This window comes from Cydia fagiglandana, chromosome 17 (assembly GCF_963556715.1).
Source record: "Cydia fagiglandana chromosome 17, ilCydFagi1.1, whole genome shotgun sequence".
Lineage (NCBI taxonomy): Eukaryota > Metazoa > Arthropoda > Insecta > Lepidoptera > Tortricidae > Cydia > Cydia fagiglandana.
Genome location: NC_085948.1, coordinates 7,434,925 through 7,462,789, shown reverse-complemented (window position 1 = coordinate 7,462,789; position 27,865 = coordinate 7,434,925). Strand labels below are relative to the sequence as shown.

The 27,865-nt window shown below is 34.8% G+C and overlaps 2 protein-coding genes and 1 long non-coding RNA gene across 6 annotated transcripts in view; 2 read left to right on the top strand and 1 right to left on the bottom strand.

Annotated features, from left to right (window-relative positions):
* LOC134672872 (cuticle protein 1-like) overlaps nt 1–27,865 on the top strand; it is a 195,652-nt gene that overhangs the window by 107,404 nt on the left and 60,383 nt on the right. The gene's annotated exons all lie outside the window — the stretch shown is intronic.
* The window catches only part of LOC134672401 (protein drumstick), a 48,610-nt gene that overhangs the window by 17,121 nt on the left and 3,624 nt on the right, over nt 1–27,865 (top strand). For 3 of the 4 annotated variants that reach the window (XM_063530283.1, XM_063530281.1, XM_063530284.1), the window contains exon 2: nt 18,329–18,588. In XM_063530283.1, the coding sequence (XP_063386353.1) occupies nt 18,371–18,588 (218 nt within the window). In that variant the 5' untranslated portion in view covers nt 18,329–18,370. Of the gene's footprint in view, nt 1–16,793; nt 17,026–18,328; nt 18,589–27,865 lie in introns of those variants that run through there. The other variant, XM_063530282.1, reaches the window with a different exon arrangement.
* On the bottom strand, nt 6,368–8,308 carry LOC134672698 (uncharacterized). The gene is made up of 4 exons (XR_010099373.1): nt 8,212–8,308; nt 7,973–8,121; nt 7,310–7,858; nt 6,368–6,944 (listed from the first exon to the last, which is right to left on the bottom strand). It is a non-coding gene; the product is annotated as an uncharacterized LOC134672698 (long non-coding RNA).

Below are 27,865 nucleotides of genomic sequence, written 5' to 3'. Positions count from 1 at the left end.
ATTCGTCAGTACTTTGAAAAAATCTCGTATCTCACTGCTACTCAAAGTTGAAAGGCAGTAACTCTGTATGCATCCTATACATAGATACCACATTTTTCTTTTGATTGACAGAACAAGATACGAGATTTTTTTCAAAGTAGTGCCGAATTGTGTAGTTTTCACAGATTAGTAGATCGACTCATTGAAGTTCTTATCGAATTACAGACCATTAACCATCCTTTACCATCGTTAATTACTAATTAGCAAATTAAATTTATAATTTTAAACGCTGTCTGCTACCCATAACTATACTTAACTAAATATCTTACACAGATTTTAAAACAAAAAAACATGGTTGTCTGTAAAGTTGGTTTACGGACGATAACTTTGCGTGAAAACGTCATGAGAAAACATTGATGAAAAATTGCATAGGTACTTTAAACTTTAAGCATACGTTACCATGGAGATCTGTCCCCATCGTAACACTTCTTCGTGCATGCTACCAGTGTTCATCGATTTATAAGACGTTATCACGTCAAAAGATGTCACTCTTGTGGGTGATAATTAACAGCCTGGTGTGTATGATATAATTATTTTATCACACGGTATAATATATTCTGTGTTCTATTTTTATATGGATAACGGTTCAATCAGAATTTAGGTTTGATTGCCTTTAATTTAACTTGCGTATGCTCTCAGGAGTGAAGTACATGACTCAGTAATGAACAATGCAGATCGGGAGAAAATTAATTTTTTATAAAAAAATTCTTCATTTATACTATAATTAAAACATATTTAAATTTAACACAATAAATTAACGTGATTAATTAACCGTTTATAAATACAAACACAATTATACCATCAGTTATAGCTAATATTAACAAAGGATACATTCTCGAACGCCGACAAATTCCTAGAAAGCCGAAAGCAGAATGGACACACGCTGACTAGGCTATTTCTCACTACAAAAGGCTCAATACGCATTAATAGACCGTATTTGATGCAACTATAAAGGCGGTACAATAACTTGATAAATACCGTAGTTTGACTACGAGTATTCACGTCAACTGCTATTGTGTGGAATAGGACCTTAGACATCGGTTACACGCTAATTCTGACGTTAGTTCAGTCCATCAGTCCATTCGAGTTTTGACTGATGCTAGAATGATGGAAAATGGACACGGTTACACGATCAGCCCAGATTGACAACAGACTGATAAAATTACTAGAAATCGGTTACACGCTAAATCTGGCGTGAGTTCAGTCCATCATTCCATTGTTGCATGGACGGTGACTGACGCGAGAATGACACAAAGAGGTTACACGATCAGTCTCCTATCAGTTATCCGTAATTCAAGATGGACTGATGAATATTATCTAAAAATTTAAATTTTCATCAATCCAGACCGTCAGTCCATCAGTCCGCGTGTTACACGATAATTCTCCCGTCAGTCTGACCAGATTGAGGGGCTGAACTGACGCCAGAATTAGCGTGTAACCGATGTCTTATTTCATATTCAGTTTTACATGTTGTTAATTAAAGTTGTTAAATACAAGAACAGTTCCAAAGGGATACATTTTATGCGTTTTTCCTATTCGTAAATATTTAAGGACTTTTAATGATTTTTTTACTCAACTAGAAAATTATGTTGATACCTTATAAGTACCAAAGTAAGTACCGATAATTTTTTGGGCTCCGTACAGCTGATTGTGAGGTTTTAATTTCGAAGTAACAACAACCCTTGGATTGATGACTTGTTCAGGCATTTTGTAACTTAAGTAAAACTGTCTTTGCTCCATAACTTTTACATATCCAAAGTTATATTTAGACACTAAAACATGTACTCCATGTAAGTACACGAGAAATCAAAACACATAAATTATATGTAGTTAAGTACATACTCAAATTTCAATATTACTTAGTTTAAAAATTATAGTTTTGAAATTTTTGGTGGTACCGGTCTTAAAGTAGGTAAAATATTTATTGTACTGCAGAGTTTAGAATTTTAGATCGATCTTAAGCAATTTTGTTTTAGAGCCAAATCACTCTTTCATGATCTTACTGAAGGAGCAAACAGCTCAACAGCCATAAATTATTCCGAAATGTGTGCAACAGTTGTAAACCGGGCTTCACGAAGCAGTTAACAATCGATTTAGGGCAACAAGGTTCCAACCAGGTGGTCCACACACTAATTTAATTACCTTGTCAAACAAAGAATCTGAACCATCATTGCGCATCGGGGTTGTAAATCAAAATTTACGATTGGTAAATAAAATTAAGGAACACGGTCCACGAAAAGCAGATTGAAAGCTTCACTTGTGCTTACCCTATAAGTACTACATATTTGAATTACTCAACTCATTTAAATTAATTTTTTGTTACTTAACGTTTTTCCCAACATAACGCCATCGGGATAGTTCTTTAAGGTGACAGTCCATTTCCAACGACAGCAGCATACTATGGAAATTGACAATAACACCGACGCGTTCGTATTAGTAGTGCAGCTGCGGTCAGAAAAGGAATGTTATCCTTAGTTACTTGAGTTGCACTACAAATCCCAGTACTGTAGATACAGTTGATGACAAGTCAGTAAGGTGCAGGACTAGGTAATGATTGTCATGACACTTGCATAGAAGTTTTATATCCTGTGCTTATCTCAAATACTGCACCACACGCTAACATTGGTCAGCAAACTTTACCCATTACAATATTTATGACTCAAAAGTCTTGGCTAAAATATGACGAAGATACTTTAGTTATTCATACGTCCTGAATAGAGGAAAATTACCATTGGAATAACGATCGTTTCTGCTTTTTATTCCTTGTGATAAATTTTAATTGCCACCCTTTAAACCGAAGAACAACTAGTAACGTTTATAGCTCTTCCATTTAATTTTGATCCCCGGTTCAATAGTTCAATAGTTCTCGACCATTAAAAGCAAAGACTCAATACCTTTAATAGATTACTCGTTTTTACATGTATGGGAGTGAAATCTTTTGTCCGCGAACATACCATTGCGTTGTTAATTAGTGTGCTGCAGACAATGTTGATTGCTGAAGGAGCAATAGATACCGAGTTTATTACTTTTATCGGGACGCTGACTAAGTTGCAACAAACGAAGGTTTTTGTAGTACTTGCTTGCATTGTGCATGCTGTGGAATTTTGCATTATTAACTTTGAAGTGGCACTTTTTGTGCGTAATTATGACTTGAGTAAACGGATGTGTGATATTCGATACAATGTTATTAATAAGTTGTCGAACAATTAAGTTTATTGTGTAGCGGAGACTAGTAAAATGTGAGGTCTATGTAAAATAACAAAAACACGTTGTTACCATATGCTGAAGCCTTAGTGTGAAATGAATTATCTCATTATTACTAGCAGATTTTACGATACATCAACTATAAATTTAGTAAAGGTTTAATAAAATATAAACGCATAAATAAAGTGTTTTCACTTTTAAAGGCATTTCAAAGGCGGTAGCGGATCTTTTAAGAGATGATTAACGCCGACATTCTTCTAAATCAAGATAAAATTAATAGATGTTTTATTAATCATCATTAAAGTGAGTCAGAGCTTTCGAAACAAACGTAACAACCGCAAGATTCGCTGTGACGAGTTACTTTTACGACTTTATGCGTGCAAGGGACGATTACGGTATTTTGTCAACAGTATTTTGTTGTTCTTTTATGATTATGGTAAGAATTTGCATTTTGAGAACACCCGCTACTCGTTGGATATACCTTAGAAGGATTGTTAATGACTAAATGGGAAATGATCATGATTGCGTTTTATGGCGCAACATGAAGGATGCCTATATATTCGGCAGTAAGTACACGGAAATTGCCTTCTGATTGACGATGAAATTAATGAATAATCAATATAATTTTGAGTTTCATGTGAGTTGGTAGGCTACTTAATAAAATCCGTCAAAAACACCAAGGAAATTAGAAGAATGACATTTTTACTGTTTTAGTTAATTCTTTATAATTTTTTTACCTACTACAAATGAATCTAAAGAAGTTAATGAGCAATTTTCTGTGAAATGTCAATAGTTCAGACATTGTCTTGTGCCGTGAATCATCACGGAATATTAAGATGAGGTCGGTCAAAGACGCGATGACGGTGACTCATCCCCACATCCGTTTCGTGAACCTATTGATTTCATCAATATACTTGTAGGGAAACTAAAAACCATGTTACGACATGGTTAATATGAATCGTGCTGGACTAGATAAGGTTAACTTACTTTTATTTCTTGGGTGAAAATCAACTTCGAGTGTTTGACTCTAGGAACACCAATAATTTTGAAAATCACACAATATAAGAGAAGCTCCTTCGTTTAAAGGTTGTCTAAAAAGATTTCCAACTAGCGTAGTTACAATAGTTACATGCTTAGCTACAAGTATACAATTTTACTCAAGTTCTGTAACTGTAACTACTAATCTAACTCTTTTTGGGGACTAAGACAAAAATAGGAGCAAAAATTCTTGATGTAACATTAGTCAATGTTTTAAGAAACATCATCATCGTCACTTACCATCGGGTGAGATTGTGGTCAAAATCCCAATAAAAAAGGAATTGCAGTTTTAATTGAAAATGATTTGCCACCTAATTCAGCAATGTGATACAGCTGGCTGCAATGCTGAATTTGACCTTCAGTATTTAGTGTTTTCTTCTCTTTTATTTAAAACTACAAAAATGTTTCAACGTGTTACACCATTATAACTTAGAAAAAGGTACCCGGAGATGCTTCATGCGAACAAACCTCGAGGTAGTATTTCTTAAAGAGTAATTCGTGAGCGAATCAGATGTTTATCGACATTAAGAGCTTTTAAAAATCCCGACTGCCATAAAAGGCATATTTCGAGCTCTAGATGAGAGATTGCCGAATTTTTCACTTTTATGTAAGACGTCGACCCGACCACTGTATTTGGTGCTAAGAATTCGTGCTACCCTGTTAAAAATATTCAGGGAATTTTACATAAATTTAGGGCAACTTTCGTTGCCCTAACTTTTCTGTATTTTTACATAATTATGTAATTTTACAAGGCGTATGTAATTTTACATATCGACCTGATTTCATTATTATGTAATTTTACATTTATGTAATTTTACATAATCAAACAAATTGACGGTTATGTAAAATTACATTTATGTAATTTTACATAATCATACTGTCAGATATGTAAAAATCTCACTTATGTAATTTTACATAATCTGTAAAATCTCATTTATGTAATTTTACATATCCGTAAAATTTCACTTTCGTACTTTTACATTTTTTTCGGTAATATTACAGGGTAATTGTATGTTTTGTTACAAATTTCGTATGTATAAATACATAAAGTTTGTGTATTAGTAATGATTTTTATGTATGATTACATTTTATTCAGTAATATTACCGAATTATTATGTATTTTGTTACAGATTTCATGTGTAAAATTACACCAACTTAATGTATTATTAATGTTTTTTTGAGTATTTTTACTTTTTATTCGGTAACATTACACAATTATTATGTGTTTTGTTACAGATTTCGTATGTAAAAATACATTAAGTTTTTGTATTATTAATGATACTTTATGTATATTTACATTGTATTTGGTAATATCACAGAAGTAATATGTGTTTTATTACAGATTTCGTATGTGAATTTACACAAAGTACATGTATTATTAATGATTTTTTTAAGTATTTTTCCTTTTTATTCGGGAATATTACCGAATTATTATGTATTTTGTTACAGATTTCGTCTGTAAAATTACACAAACTTTATTTATTATTAATGTTTTTTTAAGTATATTTACTTTTTATTCAGTAATATTACAAAATTATTGTGTTTTATTACAGTTTGCGTATGTGATTTTACCACAAACTTTATGTATTTTTAATGATTTTTAAGTATTTTTCCATTTTATTCGGTAATATTACTGATACAATTTATGTATTTTTACATAAGAAAACTGTGATTTTAAATATGGGCAAGGTAAAATTACTTGTTGTTTGTGTATTATTACCTGTAAAATTAGGTAATATTTCATGTTATTAGGGGATATTTTTCTGTAAAATTCAATACAAATTCTGTACATTTACGGTAATTCTCCGGATTTAGTTATTAACCATTCGTTAGTTTTTTTTCTTATGTATTTTAATTAATGCAGCCTGTCTGCAGACTGCATTTATTAAAATACATAAGAAAACAAATACCAACTTGCTAATAGCAAAGTCCTGAGAATTATCGATAGCATGTAAATGTACAAAATTTGTATTGAATTCTTTAGGAAATATCGCCTAATAACATGTAAAACGAACTAATTTTATCAGTCATAATATACAAACAACAAGCAATTTACAGTTTGGAGGTTATTTAATAAAAAACAAAATTACAAAGAAATAAATTTATTGATTTTCACACACTAAAATTATAGAGCACACGCGTATATACACGTCTACGTGCATATTATTATTATTTATTCTGTGACAGAGTACAAAAAGTAGAAGACATATACGACACTATAAATTATATCTTATGTACATAAGTAATTCTTATGAATTAGTCTTATAAAAGTTTCGGTTAATAAGGCCTATGTGAATCTAATGCGTGAAACCTATACCATTTCAAGTAACGAATTGTCTGAAAATGTTTGTTACTGACATTAATTATAGTTAGTTTTTTTAGCATTAGAAAGAACTTGCAAGAAGTTAAGCGATCTTGACATGTCTTTTAATAGAAAAACGCTTCTTAAAAATCAAAAACTATTACTTATGACTTCCTTCTTTAGGATTTATTTTAAAAATATACCTTTGTATAAATTCTAATGTGTTTTGACAGTCCACTGGATATTCCATATTCAAGTTGCAGTAAGCCGCCATCAATAGTTGTAACGACGTAGGCAGAATCTCAGTTTCGCTAACAATCGTTTTTTCTACCAGCAAGTAATATAATTATATTTTCATTATCTGTGGACAAAAAACATAATGGTTAAAACAGGTAATATAATAGGCCCCCAAATTTAATACTTCCTCCTCAAATAAGATAATTTATCGTATTACGTTAAGTGGCACTACTAGTGAGTAAGGGTACAAGTCTCGGGCAGCGCAGTTTTAAAAGGGTGTAAGTTCCATGCCCCTTTTACAACTAAGCTGCGCGACACTTGTACCCTTTTTCACTAGGGCCACAGGTTTATTCAATACATTTACGTTTTAACACTGTATGTTTCATTTCATATAGATTATATTATGATTAATTATAAATTATATGAAACATACAGTGTTATGCTTCGCAGGTAAGGCATTTTATCATTGTAATAATAATTAAGTCTCACCTAAAAATACAATGTTAGGCGCAGCTATTTCGGATAGCTCTGCAACTTGAACCCTGGTTAATGTTTCCTGGAAAAGAAAAAGTTAATAAGATTAGTAAATGGAACTACTATATTTAGGATGGTACCTCATCTGGAAGAAAATGGATTATGAATTCTATCTTGGGTATTGCTCTCCCTCTATGTGACGGATGATCAAAATAGCGTGGGCCTATGTTGCACCAAACCTGAGTTCCACTAGGTACAGCCAGGGTTCAGCATCAGCTCTATCTTGTCAACTTCAAGCGTCAAATTATTAAATTGACATCATACTGCAAAATAAATGTGGTTTGAGTCAGCACATTAATGCTTAACAGTAGGTATCCAATTATAGTCTATTCTACAATACACTACATTCTACAATTACACAAAAAATATTTCATTACGAAAAGTCAAATTAATTTAGATTTACTCACCTTTTTCAATGATATTTTTTAAAGTTGGGTCCATTATTGGAACAGCTTTCTTGATTGTTTGGTCTACTGACCAAATTTTAATAACGGGCATGTTTTACTGTGAAAAAATAACACAATTTATTAGTGTTGGTGACTATTTAATTAACCTACACAATCAAGCATGTACTAATATCGTTTTAAATTTAGATGTACTTAGCTAATAAATACTTACATTTTTTTAATGGCATACGACGAAAGCGGCTGCTCCAAGATTTGTAGATCAGGTCTGATCCACCCTGGACGTGGACAGGACATGATATCAACTGGACTTTGTAAAGGACGCCGAGGAAACCGTTAAAAAAGTTGAACCGCGAACCCTTTCTGGAAGTACATAACGTTTTGAGGTCTAATGCAGATTTCACTAGATATTCGATGCAAGAAAGTAAAGGTATATCTAATACTTATATTTACCTGTTTTCTTGTATGCTATCTCCAATTTATTTACACGTTTACACAAGTACTACGTTCTACGCACAGCGAGTGAGCGAGCGCCATTTTGATGTGAACTCATGAACTGCGCAGCGGACAGCGCAGCTACAGGTTCGTGGCGGGGGGGGGGTGCGCCTGACTAGCGATCGCGTGATCCATGTAGCTCGCGCGCCATTGGCGCGCGTTATAATATTGATCCGTGATTGGGTGTGTGCCAGTGCCGCACAAAATTCGTCCAATCCGCGAGTGCTAACGGATATGAATTCATATTTGAAGATTTATAGTTTATTTTTCGAAATTAATAATTAGGTACACAATTTTACCAATAATTGCTGACATTGGTACATATAAATAACATCGTAAGTTTTGTCGTAAACTTTGATGCTGTAATTCACATTAAGGGGTTCCCTGGAGCCAATGAATGACCTATCTGAATCCCTTAGTTTTCTAATTTTTTTTTTGTAGCTTATCATACGGTAAAGTTGAAAAGAATTTATGTACGAAATAGGTATCATTTGATATTTACCAATCGCTTTTCGGTGAAGAGGAAAACATGGTGAGGAAATCGGACTAATTCCAACAAGTTTCCTAGTTTCCCCTCTGGGTTAGAAGGTCAGATGGCAGTCGCTTCTGTAAAAACTAGTGCCTACGCCAATTCCCGGGATTAGTTGCCAAGCAGTTCCCAGGCTCCCATGAGCTGTGGCAAAAAGCTGGGATAGCGCGAGGAAGATTTATTATCATAGGGTAAAGTGCCCTATTACCAGCCACCTGCATTAATCGTTGAATAACTTTTATAATATGTCCAAAACTACACGGAATGTTTGTAAGTATACACGGTGTAACATGAGGAAACCGAATAGCTTTAACCACGCATTTCTGAGGTCAAAAGAAAGAAAAAATGTAATATGAGTTTAGGTATACTTCGCAAAAAAAAAATTTTTTGTTGTTGTTTTGTTTTTTCAATTTCTTGAATGTACATGTACATAAAAATAAATGTTATTTGATGTTTATTGGTAAACTTTTCACTTAAAATTGATTTTTACATTTTTTTTTCGTAAAACCTACTTTTTGCAAAGCGTTACTTGTCACTTTTTGACATCTATCAAGAAGGATACTTTAGACTACGTCCCATAGCAGCAACATCAAAAAGGTCTTTTACACTGTGTAACAATAAAAACTTGTTTTTTTTTTAATTAATATTATCTCTGAAACTAGGCGAATTTCAAAAAAGTTTATAGGACATTTTTGTCTCTAAATATGATCAGGAATACGCAGTTAAAATTATTCGGTTTAAAATATTTCGGTTTCCTCATGTTACACGGTGTATTTGTCCGCGATTATCTCGCGTTTAGCTGAACCGATTTTGATGTGGTTTTCAGAAAAGTGTTTGTTACATTCGGGAGAAGGTATTAGTATACATAGAGCTGAGCTGATGCTGAACCCTGGCCGTACCTAGTGGAACCAGAAAAGACAAAACTGTGGAAAAATACAATTGGACAGCGCGGCAATGCCGCCAGCCTTCTTGGCACCCTGCCCAAAGGCACAGAGCTGGAGCCAGGTTTTTATTTATAATTTTAGTTTATATTGTAGTTAGTTGTAGCTTTATGTAGTTTTTAATTACATGTAGTTAATAATTTTTTGTAACATATTTGCTGTGACTTATTTTTTTAATAAAAAGAGACGTCATGATCGATTACCTTTTTTCTCATTGGGGCATTTTACCCTATCCCATATTTACTTAAAAATTAATTGGGAGGAAAACTAACTTTTTATCCCGCCAGGTGGTGGTGGCGAAATAGCGACTTTACCTCGCTTTGACATAAAAACTGTCAAACCACATACATTTTTTGTAAGTTATTCTATTCTTGTAAAATTTTCTCAAAAACGCCTATGTCTGATATGAATATTTGACATATTTATTTTTAGAGACGTCAAAGACGAACCCAAATAAATAGGTACCTACCTAGATATGTATGTAGATTTCGTATTAAGTAACGAAGTATTTCTATCTTTACATAATATTAATGAATCTATTTATCTTTAAGTAGGTATTAGTAGTAACGGTGTGGTGTGAGCACAAACCGATTTTGCCTAAAATTAATTAGGTGAGTACAGTCACCTGCAATAATATGTTACTCTTCGAAGGCCGCAATAATATGTGACACGCTCTTATGGCTCTACAGATAAGGTCGTGTCAGATATTTTTGCGGCCTTTGAAGAGTAACATATTATTGCAGGTGACTGTACCTACTTACTAAGTAAGTACCTAAGTACCTTCTTAATTTCGAGCGCACGGGCGGCATTCTCAGCAGGTTAAAACTTGTTCACGGAATTGTAGGGTATTCCACCTGTCCAGTTTCTGTTTCTTTGTCCAATGTGTGTTTTGTCTCACATTTTGCTTGAGAGAGAGAGTGAGATGCCATGACATTGGACAAACATATCATTGGACACATTACCGCACCGCACCAAGGTCATTGCGACGCACCCATAAGTAAGACCTTGACAACAACCTTGACAATGTCCTTGGTGCGGTGTGGTAATGTGTTAGCACTGTTAGCAGCTTTATGGTAACATTCCATTTCTAACCGCAGCTGCACTACCGGTACTGAACGCGTCGCTGTCATTGTCAATTTCCATAGTAAAATTGACAGTAATGCAGCTGCGGTTAGAAATGGAATGTTACCATTAGGCATTAAGTAGTTTGTGTTCTATTCTATGTATGTAGGTAAAGGATAACTCACGCTCACGTTAGACCGGGCCGCATCCGGGCCGGAGCTTCCGGCGCTTAGGTACGTTTCTATGACATGACAGGCGAACACGTGATGCATTCCATAGAAAACGATGCGCCGGAAGCTCCGGCCCGGGCACGGCCCGGTCTAACGTGAGTCACCCTTAATGGGTACTCGTATGTTACCGGACGAACTCGCGGGCAAGAGCTAGGAATTCATAAATGTGAAAAAAACCGGACAAGTGCGAGTGGGACTCGCCCACCGAGGGTTCCGTACTTTTTAGTACTTATTCTCTTTATTTATTTTTCTTCTTAAGTTAGGTTAATTATAATATGAATATAAAAGTAAAATATAAAAACACTTACAAAATAATAATAAAAAGTTATAAACACACAGTACTTATTAATTGTTATCACTCACACTTAATAATGAGAGAGTGAGATGCACTGACATTGGACAAAGAAATTGAATGCAAATTTGACAGGTGGAATACCACCCTAAGGGCCCCTAGCACCATTCCACTAACCCGGGGTTAACCGGTTAAATCTGGAGTTACCTTGGTTACCAGTACAATTTGACACTGGATTAACGGTTTAACCGGTTAACCTCGGATTAGTGGGACGGTGCAAGTGGCGCTAAGTTAGTTAAGTAGTAGTTTGGTATTTTTACTTTTATGCTGTTTAACTTGTTTGAAATAAAATAAATAAAAATGTAATGTTAAGACACACATTGAAATAGTAAATTTGCAGAAAATTAAGGAAATATTGGTAAATATCATAATATTGTTTGTAATATTACTGACATGTTTCGGAATATTACATAAGACTTAAGCAAATTTACATAAAAATTTATTATTCATAAAAAAAAAATTTGCTAGATTTTTATGTAAAGTACCCGTTCCAATTGTTAAAAATCAATTGTAGTATTACAGATATTTATGTAAACGGGCATTTCTTAGTGACTATTACATATTTATCGTGTAAAAAGTCACATTAGAACAGGAAGTTTACAGAAAATTTGTAAAATTAAAAAAATGTTAGGAAATTTCATAATGTTTTATGTAATTTTTATGATATTTTTCGGAATATTACATAAGAAGTAAGTAAATTGTAATAAAAATGTGTTTCTCAATAAAAAATGGTAAAACTACGAGATTTTTATGTCAAATTCCCGATTTAATTGTTAAAAACACATTAAAAAAGTATTTGTCCCAAAAATTCCATGTAATTTTACAGATTTTATGTAAACTTTTAACTCTTAGTAATTATTACATATTTATTATGTAAAAATACCATTTAAACAGTAATTTCTACAGAATATATGTAAAATTGAAGAAATGTTGGGAAACTTCATAATGTTTTTTGTGATTTTAATGACATTTTTTGGAATTTTACATAAGACGTGAGTAACTTTACACAAAAATGTAATTTTCACAAAATTAGGTAAAATTATGAGATTTTTATGTAAAATACCCATTTTAATTGATATAAACACATAAAAAAATGTATTTGTCCCAAACATTCCATGTAATTTTACAAATTTTATGTAAACTTCTATCTCTTAGTGATTATTATATATTTATTATGTAAAGCGACATATTTAAACAGTAAATTTACAGAAAATATGTAAAATTAAAGAAATTTTTGGAAATTTTATATTATTGTTTGTAATTTTCCTGACATTATTCCGAATATTACATTACACGTAAGTAAATTTACACAAATATGTAATTTAAAAAAAAAATGGTAAAATTACGAGATGTTTATGTAAAATTCTCTTTTTAATTGTTAAAAACACATAAAAAAAAGTATTTGTCCCAAACATTCCATGTAATTTTACAGATTTTATGTAAACTTACATCTCTTAGTGATTATTACATATATGTTATGTAAAAAGACCATTTAAACAGTAAATTGAACAGAATATATGTAAAATTAAAGAAATGTTGGGAAATTTCATAATGTTTTTCGTAATTTTACTGATATCTTACGGAATATTACATAAGACGTAAGTCAATTTACATAAAAATGTATTTTTCACGAAAATAGGTAAAATTGCGAGATTTCTAAGTAAAATTCCCTCTTCAATCGTAAAAAATACATGCCAAAATGTATTTATCCCGAACATTCCATGTAATTTTACAGATTTTACGTAAATAGTCATGGCTTAGTGATTATTACATAAATTTTATGTAAAACTACATAAAAAATATTGATATTACCGAAAAAATGTAAAATTTACGAGAATTACGTAAAATGTAATATTTTTCCGTAAATTTCCCAGATTTTTCGGGAATTTTACAGGATTATGTAATTTTTTTGCATGTAAAATTACATAATTTTTAACAGTGCAGAGTTTTATGCGATTCCGACACAAAGTTTTAACTGACATATAATCTCTTAGTAATCTCCACTTGGTTTAATAAGGATGTGATTGCCATATGTCATGCCATGACTTTCGACTATCATTTAAACTAGCAATTCGACTTAAAAAATTCGATTACATACTTTGACATATTTTTTTTTATGATATAAGAAGCAAATTAACAGAAGAATCGCCTGGTTGTGGGCAATAATCGTTGCCCACGGATATCTGCAACACCAGAGGGTTGCAATTACGTTGCAAGAATCTTAAAATCTGAAGAATTTAACTATTTAAGAGACTACCTAACTACTAGACTAGTTTATCTGACGAAACTATTGGATTTCTCATAGAGTAAACTTCGCTCGCACGATTACGAGTACTTCGTAGCTGCGATGGGTCTTGGACTCACGTTACACTGGTTACCTAATCAAGAACTACAACCCAAATCGGCCCGCACGACTAAAGCAGGCCATTGACGAGCCTTCCAAATGGATGCCGTTACAATGGATTCATCCAAATGGACGGCATCCTAATATTAAACATTGTACGTTTTTGACATTCACGGGCTGATTTTGGATTGCAGCCACGCTATTTAGACTGTTGGAAGGCTCGTCAGTGGCCACCTTAATGAAAATACGCGGATATAATTACAAGGCCCTAAAGACAAAATGACCCGGTTAGTCAGAAAAAAGCCTTATGGACCTGACAAATAAACATTTGGAAGTAGGTATGTACTGGTCCAAAACAGCCAGGGCTATAACCGCGAAAATCGAAGTTCGCAAATTGCGGGGATTTTTCTCTGTCACTCTAATTACGCCATCGTTGGAGTAAAAGAGAAAGATCCCCGCAATTTGCGCATTTCGGTTTTCGCGGTAGCCGCTCAGATCCCTGGCAAAGGTAGGCATGGCACATTTATCCACAAACGTTCAAACCATAGGCTACATGTAGGTAGGTGGAAAATATTAATCGAGATTAATGACAGGCCACCCATTAGGCCTCGTAACACGACCATTAAAACGGCGAAAGTTCTGTTGGCCAATAAATATTTATTACTCCGAAATAAAATCTCAGATAATTAGCAGATACTTATGATCGGGCGTACAAAGAAATTTACGTATGAGCATTCATACGTAGATTTCTTGCGTTCGTTAGCTGTGGATGCTTTTTGACTTTTGAGTTGAGTTGCTGTTTATTTTAACGGTGAAATGACGCAAGAGACCATGCAACTGTTCGAGACAAAGAGCGTAACGACCGTCTTTTGTTTTAGTTGGGACGCGAGATGATGAATAAAGTTAATATAATTTAGTTTTCCTTGATACTCGTATTTAAGCTTTGCCTAATATTTACGACGGCATCGGAAAGTAAAAATCGGAATGCAGGGTCAAAATCATACTTTTGTTTCAGTTCTATAACTAGAGTCGGACTAAATAAGCTAACTTTTGCAATAGCGAAGTGTGGTTTATAATGACACTCCCTCACTTTGTTCTGATCAATTCAGTGCAAAGTTAGCTATTATTTAAAAAAAAACCTATCCTGGAACTGCATAACTGACTGACTGACAAGGACTTCAATAAGTAGTGGTCCAAACCAGAAACTGTAATAACGACAAGTAGCAATTAAAAATATTGTATTATGTGTAGAGTTAAAGGTGACTCAGCTCAGGTAAGAAAGCACATCAAATTGTATGAAAGCATCTCATAACAATCAGTCAGATTCATATAATATGTATTCTCATTTCTTTTATTGATTTTAATTTCTTTTCCTTTTGTAAGATTTGATATGTTTTCTGAAAGAGCTACGTATTTGTGATTTCATGTACATATATGTTTATTTTTTATATCAAATTCTATAAAGTTATGTACTCACTAAGTATAATTGCATGAATTCTATAGTAATTTAAATTGTATTTTTCTTAATTACTCGTAATGCATGTTAATTATAAGATGTAATAATGTTTTGAAAAGATGTGTCCCGCCGAGTTTGTTGCCGGTCCCATATTGGGATACCCTCCTCCAATTGAGGGGGGATTTAAATCTTCTCGGGGCAGAGGTGTACGGTTGGAGCCGGTAAAGGTTTATTTGATGTTCATAAGCGCATTGTAATATGCCTACTTGAATAAACTATTTTTTATCTTTATCTTATCTTTAGTAAGAGTGTTTGTTTATATCAGAACACTGCTTTGCTTGAATTACAATTTGAATTACATTAAGTCGTAAGTTGATTAGACAATAGTCTTGTACTGAAGCAAGCCATCATATCCCTCCATGCGTGTTGAATACAGGCACCGAGATACTTACGTATTGTAAATGTCGTGTCGTTGTCGCTTTCCAAGTCCCGAACTAAATGTTCTAGAAAGCGCTTGCCTCAGGGTGCGGTAATGACAGAAGTCAAAAATCATCAACAATTGAACATCTTCTTAAAACAACTTATGACCTTTATCACTAGTTGTAAAAGTAACCTTAATGCTTGAACAGTAAGGTTGACATTTGAAGGGGTATTGAAATGGAGATGCGTGTTTTTGTTAGGAGTTTAATTGCGCGTGAGTGGATCGCACGGTAGCCGCGAGCCGGCCGTTCCCACGTGGATGTACGGTATTGTAAGTATGTAATGGGGAATATTTAGGGAAATTGCGAGGAAAGTAAGGAAGTCTAGAACATCATTGCCGGGTAATAGACCATTGTAACAAACACTATAGCTAAAAATTGTTTGGTTGTTAAATCTTGGCATTTGCTAGTAGATAAATACTTAGGTACTTTATTTCCAGTACAAGTAACATACACTTAAAAATTAACACAGGTGCATTTTTCTTGTGCGTTTTTTCCCAAGACCACGGGGACAATGCTGTACTCGAAACGGCAGAGGTCATTATAAAGCTTATTATATCCACGCGACTACGTCCTGTTAAAATAAATAAAAATACCTACATACGAGAAAAACGTGAAAGTTTAAATCAGTGAATCGTGTAAAATAGGTACCTACATACTTACCAATAAAATCCCTGTAGGTACCTAAAAAGATGAAAAGATAGTTTACAAAATAAAAATACCTACATTCTTTTACAAATTGATGACTTAGCCATAAACACCCTAATATTGAAATATTGCCGAGGACGGTGTATAAAATTAAATACCTCCCTAAAATCAGGTCAGTCATCGTAATAAAAAAAAAACACTTGTATCATGAATCATGACTCACCCTTCCGTCAATTAGAGAAATAACAGAACGGCATCGCAATTGCAAAACAGACCAGTTTACAAATGCCATAAAAATCCACCTGTAAAACAATTAAGCTAGCACTGGCCGCGGCCGCTCACCGTATTTCCCCGTCGGACTTTAAATGAAATTGGGCTTAACTGCGTATGGAGCTTAAGCATACTTAGGTCATTTTTCCTTAAAACAGGAGCCTACCGTGGCTACTTCATTCACTCTTGCGCACGTGGAGGGGGCTTGCCTTCCGTGTAACGTTATCAGTAGTTTCTGCACCCTCTCGGGCTCAGTTGCTAATCGCCCCTGCTCCTGAACGCACGTCTCGATTTGTCTCTTGACACTTCTTGTTTTTACTATTCCGCGTTTGTAATTCATCTTAATTAGTTTAATACGCCATAGAAAGCGATTTTTAGTTAAATCAAAGGTGAATGTGGCCATAAATCAGTGAAAGTGTTAATACATAGTTTGCTTGTAAAACGATTGACTCATCTTCAAGGTGCGTATTTGATACTTAGGTTAATTAAAGTTAGATGTAATAATTTGTTGAAAGTAATTTAAATTAATTAAGTTTGATTGAGTGAAAGAGGCGCTGTTATATAACATATGTTTGTATTTTTATAGGCGCTCGTATCTATTCCATATTCATCTATGCCAGTGTTGGCCGGACGTTAATGCAATTGACCATTAAAAATTAACCATTGAAAAGGTTAATTGCCATTAGCCATTAACCATTGAAGGGAAATTAATTATCAATTGCATTGAACATCAATTTGCATTAATGTTAATTTATTACGAACCACTAACAATTAAAAAGAATTAATGGTTATTGCTTTACAAACCATTAAAAACTAAATCAATTTTTAATGAAAATTAAACACGTGATTGATAATTAACAATTAACAAGAATAAATATCGTAATTTTATAAAGACGTCCAAGGGATCAAAGGTCTAGTGCAGCGGTCGGCAACCTGCGGCCCGCTTATGTATTTTATGTATTTTATATATTTTATGTATTTTATGTATTTTATTTATTTTATGAGCACCCATTATAACAATAATGGGTGTATTCCCATTTGTCCCCACGGGGAACATATAGGAATTATATGCAAACTGCACAGTTTGCATATAAATATTTCCCATTTTTCCCCACTTTCTTGGTGTGGGGACAAATGGGAACACATCATTTTCCGATATTTTCCCATTTGTTCCCGCCTGGAGCAGATGGAATAAGCGCTGCATATAAATCCCATTTGTCCCCGTTTCCCATTTCTCTCCAACTCACATATGACAGGGACAAATAAAAATACACCAATAATGAGTGTATTCCCATTTAATAGTTTCAAGCAAAATTAACATTAATTATTAGTTTATGAAAAAAATATTTAATTCCATTAAACGTTAATGCAATTGAGAGTAATTCTAATTAATTTTTTGAAACTTTAATGCCATTAAATAGGCAATTAGATTGACAATCAATGTAATTAAACGTCTCAAGATTCAATTCTAACCAACTTTAATTAAATTGATGCGTAATGCAATTGATTAATTGCGGAATTAATGGTTAATGCAATTGATAAATTGTTAATTAGAACTAACCATTACGGCCAACACTGAATTCTATGCAAATGCGTACTTAAATAACAACAAAAGCAAATCCTACCCACATACCTACACCTATGTACTTATTGTAAAACAAACACGATTGCATCACTGTAAACACACTTGAATTTAAACTATATAATCTTAATCTTAAGGTGTAATATTCTTTGTACGTGTCTGATAAGTTATCATTCTCGCAGGCCTAGCCCCGCCCGTCGCACAAGCAAGATAGAACAGACAAAATGTTCGCAGTGATGCAAATCGACGAAGACCACACAAGGGACTTCAGGCGCAAGCTGCGGCCGAAGTGCGAGTTTGTGTGCAAGTACTGCCAGCGCCGGTTCACGAAGTCCTACAACCTGATGATACACGAGCGCACGCACAAGAGTCCCGAGCTCACGTTCAGCTGTGAGGTGTGCGGGAAATCGTTCAAGCGCCAGGATAATCTACGCCAGCATAGGTAAGTCAATAACGGTGGTGTTTTAATAACAAAACTTCCGTGACAAAGGCATATTAAATAAATTAAGAACGGGTCACTTACCGTACCATACCGTAACACGTGAGTGACCCGTTCTTAATATGTTTAAAAACGGTGGTGTTTTTACAATTGGTTGGTGATGGGTTGAAATTTAGCGTCTTTTAGAAGAATATTTGTACGGAAAAATGACTTTGATTCGTCTCATTTGAGCATTTTCGTCCGCAGCATTGAATTAGACTTCATAAATTGTCCAGGAAAATACCTACCTGTTATTCAATTGTTCTAGTTATAACAATTTTATTGAAATTACATATTGATATTTTAGGAATCGCCTGAATAGGTTGGTTATATAAAAACTAAATAATAGGGTCGGTCGGCAAAAGTTAGGTGTCGGCGATTTCAGAAGTGTATTTTTTAAACATTAATTAGCGGTAGGTAAATATACCTATATTTAAATAAAGTAAAAAATACTGCACAGATATATTCGATAAGGAGACCTAGCCTAGATGACAATCGTTGATAGAAAACACCAATTGAAACTAAAATATTGCATGAAAATAGTCACGTGATTTTCGTAGCATCTGTCATCCCTGTTTACCTTTTGTCAATGTACAATTATCATCTTAGCTCGGCCCTAAGGATATAATATGGCCAAGAAAAAAAATATTAATGTTTCTTACGAACAAAGCACAACCATAACGTACCGTCCTAGATCGCGGTTAAGTCAGGTGCCGCAAGGTCGTGGTTGGCCGTCGGCTCGCATTAGGGTCTTGCCGATCAAGCCTACTGTTACATGGTTTCACAACAGTGATCCTTTAGGAATTACGCTTATGGTTATGGGCTCCGGTTTTCTCACTTAGAACGTAAATATTGGGCCGTTGTGCGTATATATGAAGACATCGTCAATTTTATAGCATTTTCGGTGCAGCGGAGTGGTGTTAACGGAATTGGTATAAACAATTTCAAACCTAATGATTAATTAGCGTTAATTACGTTAATATTAACCTTAATTTACCATTTCAGTTGGAATTATCTATATCAATTCCGTTAACACCACTCCGCTGCACCAAAAATGCTATAAAATGTATGATGTCTGGTAATATGTTTGCAAGATAGATGTCTAACCAACGCAAATTTTTACTTTACGAGCACGGGATTTTTACTTTAACTTGCGACGATATAAATGATAATGGGGATTGTTGTATTAAATTAACACAATGTATCTATATAAAATACTATTGTTCACAAAGCTCTTGATATGCTTTTTCAGAAAAAACCAGTGGATAACCTTCATCTTGACTGATAGACAGGACGTCACCTTATTAATACACTCAAGAGCAACAAAAACGGGTCACTGTTAAATACATTTTCGGTGGGTTTAATTCATTTTAATGAATGGTCACTCTCACTGTACCTACGAGTAGCTATCGGTTGTTCGCGCAACGGTCTTACTGTGTGCAGGATTTTATGAGAACAATAATTTCAAAACAACAAGATGGTTATATTATATACAACGTATGTAAATAATTTTCAGTTTTTCAGTGATATCCTGAAACTGTTGGAAGCTCTGCCCCGGACACGGCCCGGTCTAACGTGAGTCATCTGTCATGTAGGGCCTCAAACAAGGCACCGTAAATGCATTAAAGCATAAAACAGACATAAAGAACGTCAACCTCCGAAACGGTAAAATTTATCAAGCAAGATAACTAAAACATGTATGTAGGTACCTACATATATGCTAACATGAGAGATACGAAACGCTCGTGAACTCAATTTGGAATTTAATGATAAACCTTGTCTAGAGTTTTACACGACAAAGGAAGGAATCTAAATGTCATTATAATTCTTAAAGATGATTTGCACTTATCACGAAAAATAAACTGCAATTGAACGTTTTATAACTATGGTCACTGTATCAAATCTTAAAGGCAGGTAGGTAAGTCGTCAAATGGATAAAATGTGGGTCTTAAATCTTCTGATAAATTGGCGTAAAACTACTACAGATGGCGCAAATGTTTTAGTTCTCTCGGGACCTATAAGTATGATCGTTCGCAGCATCAAAAAATTACAGTTGCCTGTGAACTACTTTGTTTTGGCGATCGCATAGGTGAACGTGAACGACGTTGTGTTTTTGCCCCATAACACCGATCTTTCTAACTGCCGTATTCGAACTTCAAGATATTCACAAGAGACGACACGTACTAGATACGTTATAATAGTTTAGATATCAACTAGTTCTCTTTTGCAGTGCAATTCGGGCAACCAATGTCACTTTTACGTTAGATAGCGTAAGATATCTATTAGATGTGAATTGGATCTCTAAGTCATATCCTGAGGAAATCATTCAAGAGTATCTCCAGAATCGCGCAAATGTCAAATTTGACAGGTTAGATCTTAAACATATCGTTATCGTATCTTGGTGATGTCTAAAAGATATCTAATAGATGTCTATTTCAAAATCCGAATCGGGCCCTAATACTGTTACCAAAAACTATCCCATAGCAGGAAGTGTGCGATATGTAATTATTTCAGCAAACAATCGACAGTCGGTAGCGGTACCGGGCCTAGGGCGCTCACGGCGCCACGTTCACACGCCGTACGTACATGTACGTATGATGTACATCATTACGTACTTTTAGGGTTACTCTTCCGTCAATAGTCGGTATTTTAACCGACTGACGAGGGGAGGGTATTGTTTTTAGGGTTCCCTGCCACCAAACCAAAGACCAAAGACGGTGGAACCCTGTGGAACAATCTTGGAAACAATCGTGACAATATTTTTTTATTTACTATAAATGCCGCTGATTTTTTATTGTCTCAGAAGCCACGTTTAAACGCCGTATGTACACCCACCTGCAAAAGTGCATGTCTACTTTAAGAATGAATTCCATTCATAAAGTGGCTGAGAAACTTACGTACCTACTTACAATTTCAATACCTAAATATATTGCAGATTTAAATCGTTACCAGAAATATTCATTTATTAAGGGCGCGACTGAAGGGTTTATTGTATTTTATGGATCGTGTCATAAATTTGATTCGTCAGTGCAAATAAAATAACAACACAATAGATAACATTGTCTACCACAAAATGGCTGCACAGTATCAACTCCAACATCAGAGATAACTTTCATGAAGTCCTGCAACACCCAATTGCAGGCTGTAAAGATTGACAAGATTATCTTCCGTCACTGAATGTAGATAAAATTCTAACAAACGATAAAGTACGTAGCCCTGCGAAATTGCAGCAAATTGCGGAACTGTTAGGCGCGGTACACATTGTTCCTTGTACGGTCGGCGCATAAGCTGCAAATTATACCGCGGCAGTCACGTGTGCCGAGTCTTGCGGGCTACCGTCCGCGTTCGCACAGTTTCGGAAGCATTAGTGCCCATTAAGAACCGTTAACACACGAGCACGTCACGACTCACGACTCGCGCGTGAGCGATCTATCGACGATCTCGGTAGCGGATGCGATACAGTGCGATGGGTCACACGGAACGTTTTGTTTTCTCTGTCGACGGTACTTTCTAAGTGAAGCAACGCTAAAGGACGCTCGAAGAACATCGCCGGTCATTAGGTCTTTTTTCCTATTTCGTCTAAGCTTCCAAGGAATGTAAACGTTTATATTGCAAGCTTGCGCAACTACAAGCCTACCGCAAATGTGTAACGCTGACATTTACCATTATCTAAACCAGAAATGGTCAGAGCATCTGAAATGGCACGCAAAGTACTTTATATTCACGACTCGTCTGCTGCCGCTGGCTTATATGGATGGTATTTAGCGGAGAAAGTTTCGTAACGTCACATTGTCTCTAAGATGATATTTGCATAGGTGAGGGTCGCGACCCCGTCACTATAACTCGTCGCTACCAACACATTGTATGTTAATTGCGGGTGACAACCGCCGGTTCGCAATCTGAGTGACACGAGAGCGCCGGTGTAAACGCGGCTTTACGGCTTGACGAGTTTAATGAACCCGCGTTGACAGATACGTAGTTTTTTTAATATCTTACAATGTTCCTAACGACGTCGGTTGGTGTGTTTGATATACCTACTGCCATAGACGTACATGAACTGCCATAGATTTATAAGCTTAGGATCAGTGATTTGGCAGTCAGCGCTATTAAATAAGTACGAAGAAACGCGGTAGCGGATTTGCAGTATTTGCCGCCCGAGGCCCCAGGCCCTATAGCCGCCCCTTTCGCAGCACCCATCATATTGACTACATTTTAAGTTATTTCTTGTTATCATCAGCGAATTTATTATCACAATTTGCCGCCCCAAAATTTTTACCGCCTTACGGCAAATCCGCCACTAAGAAACCTACCTGTATCCCTTTTCATTTGCTGTATGTGTGATTCTGCTCACTCATGAAGAACACAATAGGCCATACCTACGTTAAGTTAACGCGGCGCACGATATTTCAAAATGCTTTAATTGCGCCCGATGCCCTACTAAGTTAGCGCAGTGAGCCATCGGAGCGCTTATCGCTCATCTTAGATCCGCCGCAATCCCCGATAGATTCATTTAATTGGCTAAATTAAAGTACAGCAGGCGTATTATGGATGGTTTTATCCACGTGATAAACTGTCACTTTTTAACATCACGGGATAGAAAGTGACGCACACCGTTTTATCACGCTGTCACGTAGACAAGCACGACCATTCATATATATACAGGGCTCAGTATTTGTGAATTACCGACCTACTTATATATTTTAATATTATGTTAAATGAATTAAAAAATATCAGTGACAGATAGGTACCTATTTGACTATTAAAATATGAAAAAGAGGCTGTAAAATAAAGTCTTCAATTTTATGAATAAAAACCATGTTAAAAATAATCAATACACGTACATAGTTTATCAACTTGACGAAAAAATATTCATTCTTATTGACTGGTCGAAGAAAATGCATTTTGGTATAACACCTGTCAATATTCAAGACAATAAACAATTAAAAAAACTTATGATTATTTAGGTACCTATATGGAAAATCCGTGCACTCTTGACTCACAGATTTACAGATGCCAAATAAAAATAGATGATACGGCCCAATTCAAACTTTAAGATACGTCAATTAATAGATCTAGAAAAGATGTGGATTAGATGTGTCAGTGTCAAAAGTGACATTTTTGTTCGAAGAAATGTCACATTTGACACTGACATATCTAATCCATATCGTTTCTAGATCTATTAATTGACGTATCTTAAAGTTCGAATAGGGCAGATAGTCACGTTGTTCAAATTCCATAACTATAAGTAGTTCTATATAACAATGCGATCTACATTAAGTTTAATTATAGAGTGAATCGATTCGAATAGACACACTAGATTAATGCAGTACTCCCATATAAATCCAAAGCGATCTCGCGCGATTGTTCACGCCGGAGAAAAGGTGGCAATAGGACTAATTAGTATTCCTTCTAACTATCACAGGATGTGTGGAAGAAATTAAATAAACTGACGAGTAGGTACACCTACCTGCTCTACCTATTACATATATGTATTATGTACGGACTTTCTGTTTTAAACGTTAAGATACATACATAATAGAAATGATAATAGCTATAGTAATTATTTTATTGAGACAAAACAGGAGCGGGGTTTTAAATATTTTAGGTAAATATACCCGTCTCGCTAACGGAAGCGGCTCCAAAAACTAGTGCGATAAGGACAATGCGAAAAATCCTGCGTAAAAATCTCAAAAATCGAGGTTTCGTACTCGACTGTTTCCTCCTCCAAAACTTGATCAATCGTAACCAAATTTGGAAATCTAAATTATCATGAAATTATCTGTGTCGGACCGTTGTGCTTTTTTGGCTAATTGATATCAGTTTTGAATACTACGCCTCTCATTGCGGCATAGTCAATGAGGCCATTTTGGCCATTTTTGAAGGGCTCACGCAAAACGGTCCGACACAGATATCGACAATATTAATCTGTGTTGAAAAAAATCATTGCTCTAGCATCAAAACCCACGGAGGAAACAGTCGAGTACGTTTGTATGGAGAAATGACCACTCCTGTTGGCTCTTAAGGGATAAATAGACTAAATCACCGGAATATTGTATGTTTAGTTAAATGATTTTTTTTATAGATTGCTTACAAATAATATATTAAAGATATAAACCACGAGTATAATTACACAATCAGAATTAAATTTACAATAATTCGAATTCAGATCTGCATTTGGAGCAGCCTGTATACAGAAACAAAGCGCGCAGTTCCCACAGCCACATACAGGGTGCGCACGAAGTAACCCGCTCGCGCGGAAGTGGAAATGCTGTCACCTGCGCCCTTTACACCATTGTGGCCGTATCGGCCGATCTTAACACTTCGCGCGGGATCGTGTTGAGAAAACTATTCCGAATTAGATCGTACGAAAAAACGTGTACTATGAATTAATTTTTCTGTTTTGCTTAATAAATATTTGGGGACAATCTTACACATATCAACCTAATGCCAAACTAAGCAATGCTTGTAATGCCGGGTTCCGGGGCAAATTGCCGAATCCGACACAAGAGCAGACGATTCAACGGAGCCACGTCGTTCTGTCGCCTCAAAATAGTGTTTTTTTTTTTAAGTTTATGAAATTTATATGTATGTATGTTAGTCTATAAGCTATATGTAATATGGGCCTTGTTGCCTAAAATAATTTTTAAAATAAATAAATAAACGCGTATAATAAAGTGTAGAAATATGGTTGCAAACATATTACCCAAAAATATGTCTGACTCAGGTTAAATTGTACCACAAATTAATAAAGCATCCATTTCATATATGATATACATTCAGAGCGATAAATAATTTATCGACAGATCTCTGTTAGGTACGCGATAGGTACGTAGCAACCATATACAGTTTCCTTCCTAAAAAAAATACCCCTAAGTTACGAAAACGTATGAATTTTTTGTAACTGAACGGAAAATTACATAAATACATGTTTGTGTGTCAGGATTTCGTGTAAAACTTATTCTTAACTTCAAACGTACCAAATTTTATCAAAACCTGACTAGACAACAAAATAATTCGCGCGCGGTGCGATTCGTACTCGTCGGGCCCAGAACGCTCCCACTGCTAGAGCTCTGGCACTTTTGAATGACTTTTTTAACATCAAACAAGATGCTGACGTATACTACGATAGTGTCGGTGTCTTCACAAGAAAATTCTTAAATTATATTAATGTGTATTTGACGAATGAATAATGGTATTTTTGTATATATTATGTATATATGTGTGTAAGTTTAAGTTTGACATCCTATCCTCTGTTGCATTTAATTTAATTTAATTTATGTGTAACTAATGTAATGTTTGTGATTTAACCTGACCGTATTTCATTGTTTATGTTTTGTTGTAATGTTTTAATCTCTAGACTGTGTTTGAATCTAATTGTATGTATTGTCCCTACCGCATAAGCGTTTTGGCATCCTTAGCTGTAAGTTTATGCATGTGATTTAAATAAAGAAATAAAGAAATAATAATCGGCTCATTTGGTAATACTATTTGGAAAACCGGTACATTTTACAAATAATATTCTATTCATAAATTGAAAACATAACGGTCTAAAAATAATCGCATAAACAAAGACAAATTTTAATCATTCTATTGTCTGAACACGACTGAGTTAATATGGATTAAAACCAACAAAAAATTGATCATCTCACAAAGATTAAGGTGTCGAGCAACCGACATTGTGAAGAGTGAAGACATAATAACATAATCACGACCACATATAATTACTGGCGACATATTGCTTGTTTAAAACTGAAATGCATTAAGTCAATAAGCGAAAGTATTTCAAATTTAACCTCAATTGCAGTTAAAATAAGCTTAAGATTAAATAAAGGGCTTGTTTGAGTTGAGGCTTTTCCGTTTGAAGTGATGTGCAGTTGAATGACATTTTAAAATTATATTAGCAATGTCACGTATATTTTTAATATCTATAAAAACCGTTAAAAATCGGCCAACACTCGTCTACAGTAGCTTAGGTCATTTCTGTGTTTACTTACTTACCCCAACTATATATTTATTGCCCTCCCCTTCATTAACAAATAGGTATATTGAATAGGGGCCCGATTCGGATTTTGAAATAGATATCTATTAGATATCTTTTAGACATCACTAAGATACGATAACGATATGTTTAAGATCTAACCTGTCAAATTTGACATATTTGCGCGATTATGGAGATGCTCTTGAACGATATCCACAGGATATGACTTAGAGATCCAATTCACATCTAATAGATCTCTATCTAACGTAAAAGTGACATTGGTTGCCCGAATTGCGCTGCAAAAGAGAACTAGTTGATATCTAAACTATAACGTATCTAGAATGGATCTAGTCCGTGTCGTCTCTTGTGAATATTTTGAAGTTCGAATACGGCAGTAGGTATGTTCTTTTTAAATTTGTAATTTCACGACGCAAAAGTACCGTAACGTGCAAAATTTGTTGCCAAATATTTTACGACTTACTTTAGCGGACAATTTTCACGGCTTGGAATTGAGTCTTTAACCACGGTTTAAGGGTTTAATATGAATAACGTCGGCACGTTCGACATTAATCCTTTTTAAAACGTTAAAATCCTTTTTAGGGTTCCGTACCTCAAAAGGAAAAAACGGAACTCTTATAGGATCACTCGTGCGTCTGTCTGTCTGTCCGTCTGTCACAGCCTATTTTCTCCGAAAGTACTGGACCAATTAAGTTGAAATTTGGTACACATATGTAAATTAGTAACCCAAAGATGGATATATTTTTTTTATAATTTTAAAATAGATAGGTTCGAAGTTATTTAAGAAAATAGCCAAAAAATGACCATCCCCCCCTTTATCTCCGAAACTACTAGGACTAAATTAAAAAAAAAAATACATAAAATAGATCTTTACTTATAGATGACAGGACAACCTATTAGAAATATGTAGTCAAGCGTGAGTCGGACTAATTACTTAGTTTTTGATCCGACCCCTACGGGTTTTTTAAAGGCAATTCACTCGCGTTTCACATATAAAAAATACATTGCCAAATATGGAGTAATGTACGGAACCCTTGGAACGCGAGTCCGACTCGCACTTGGCCGGTTTTTTAAAGTTGAAACTGTTCATTGTTGCGGGCGGAAACAGAACGAAAATGCTTTGTAGGGTCTTACTTTTTAAGGCGTAAAGGTAAAGAGATAATCTTGTTTAAGCGACGGTTAGTTTTTTAACCGACTTCCATTTCATAGAAGGAGGAGGTTCTGTATTCGGTTGTGGCTATTTTT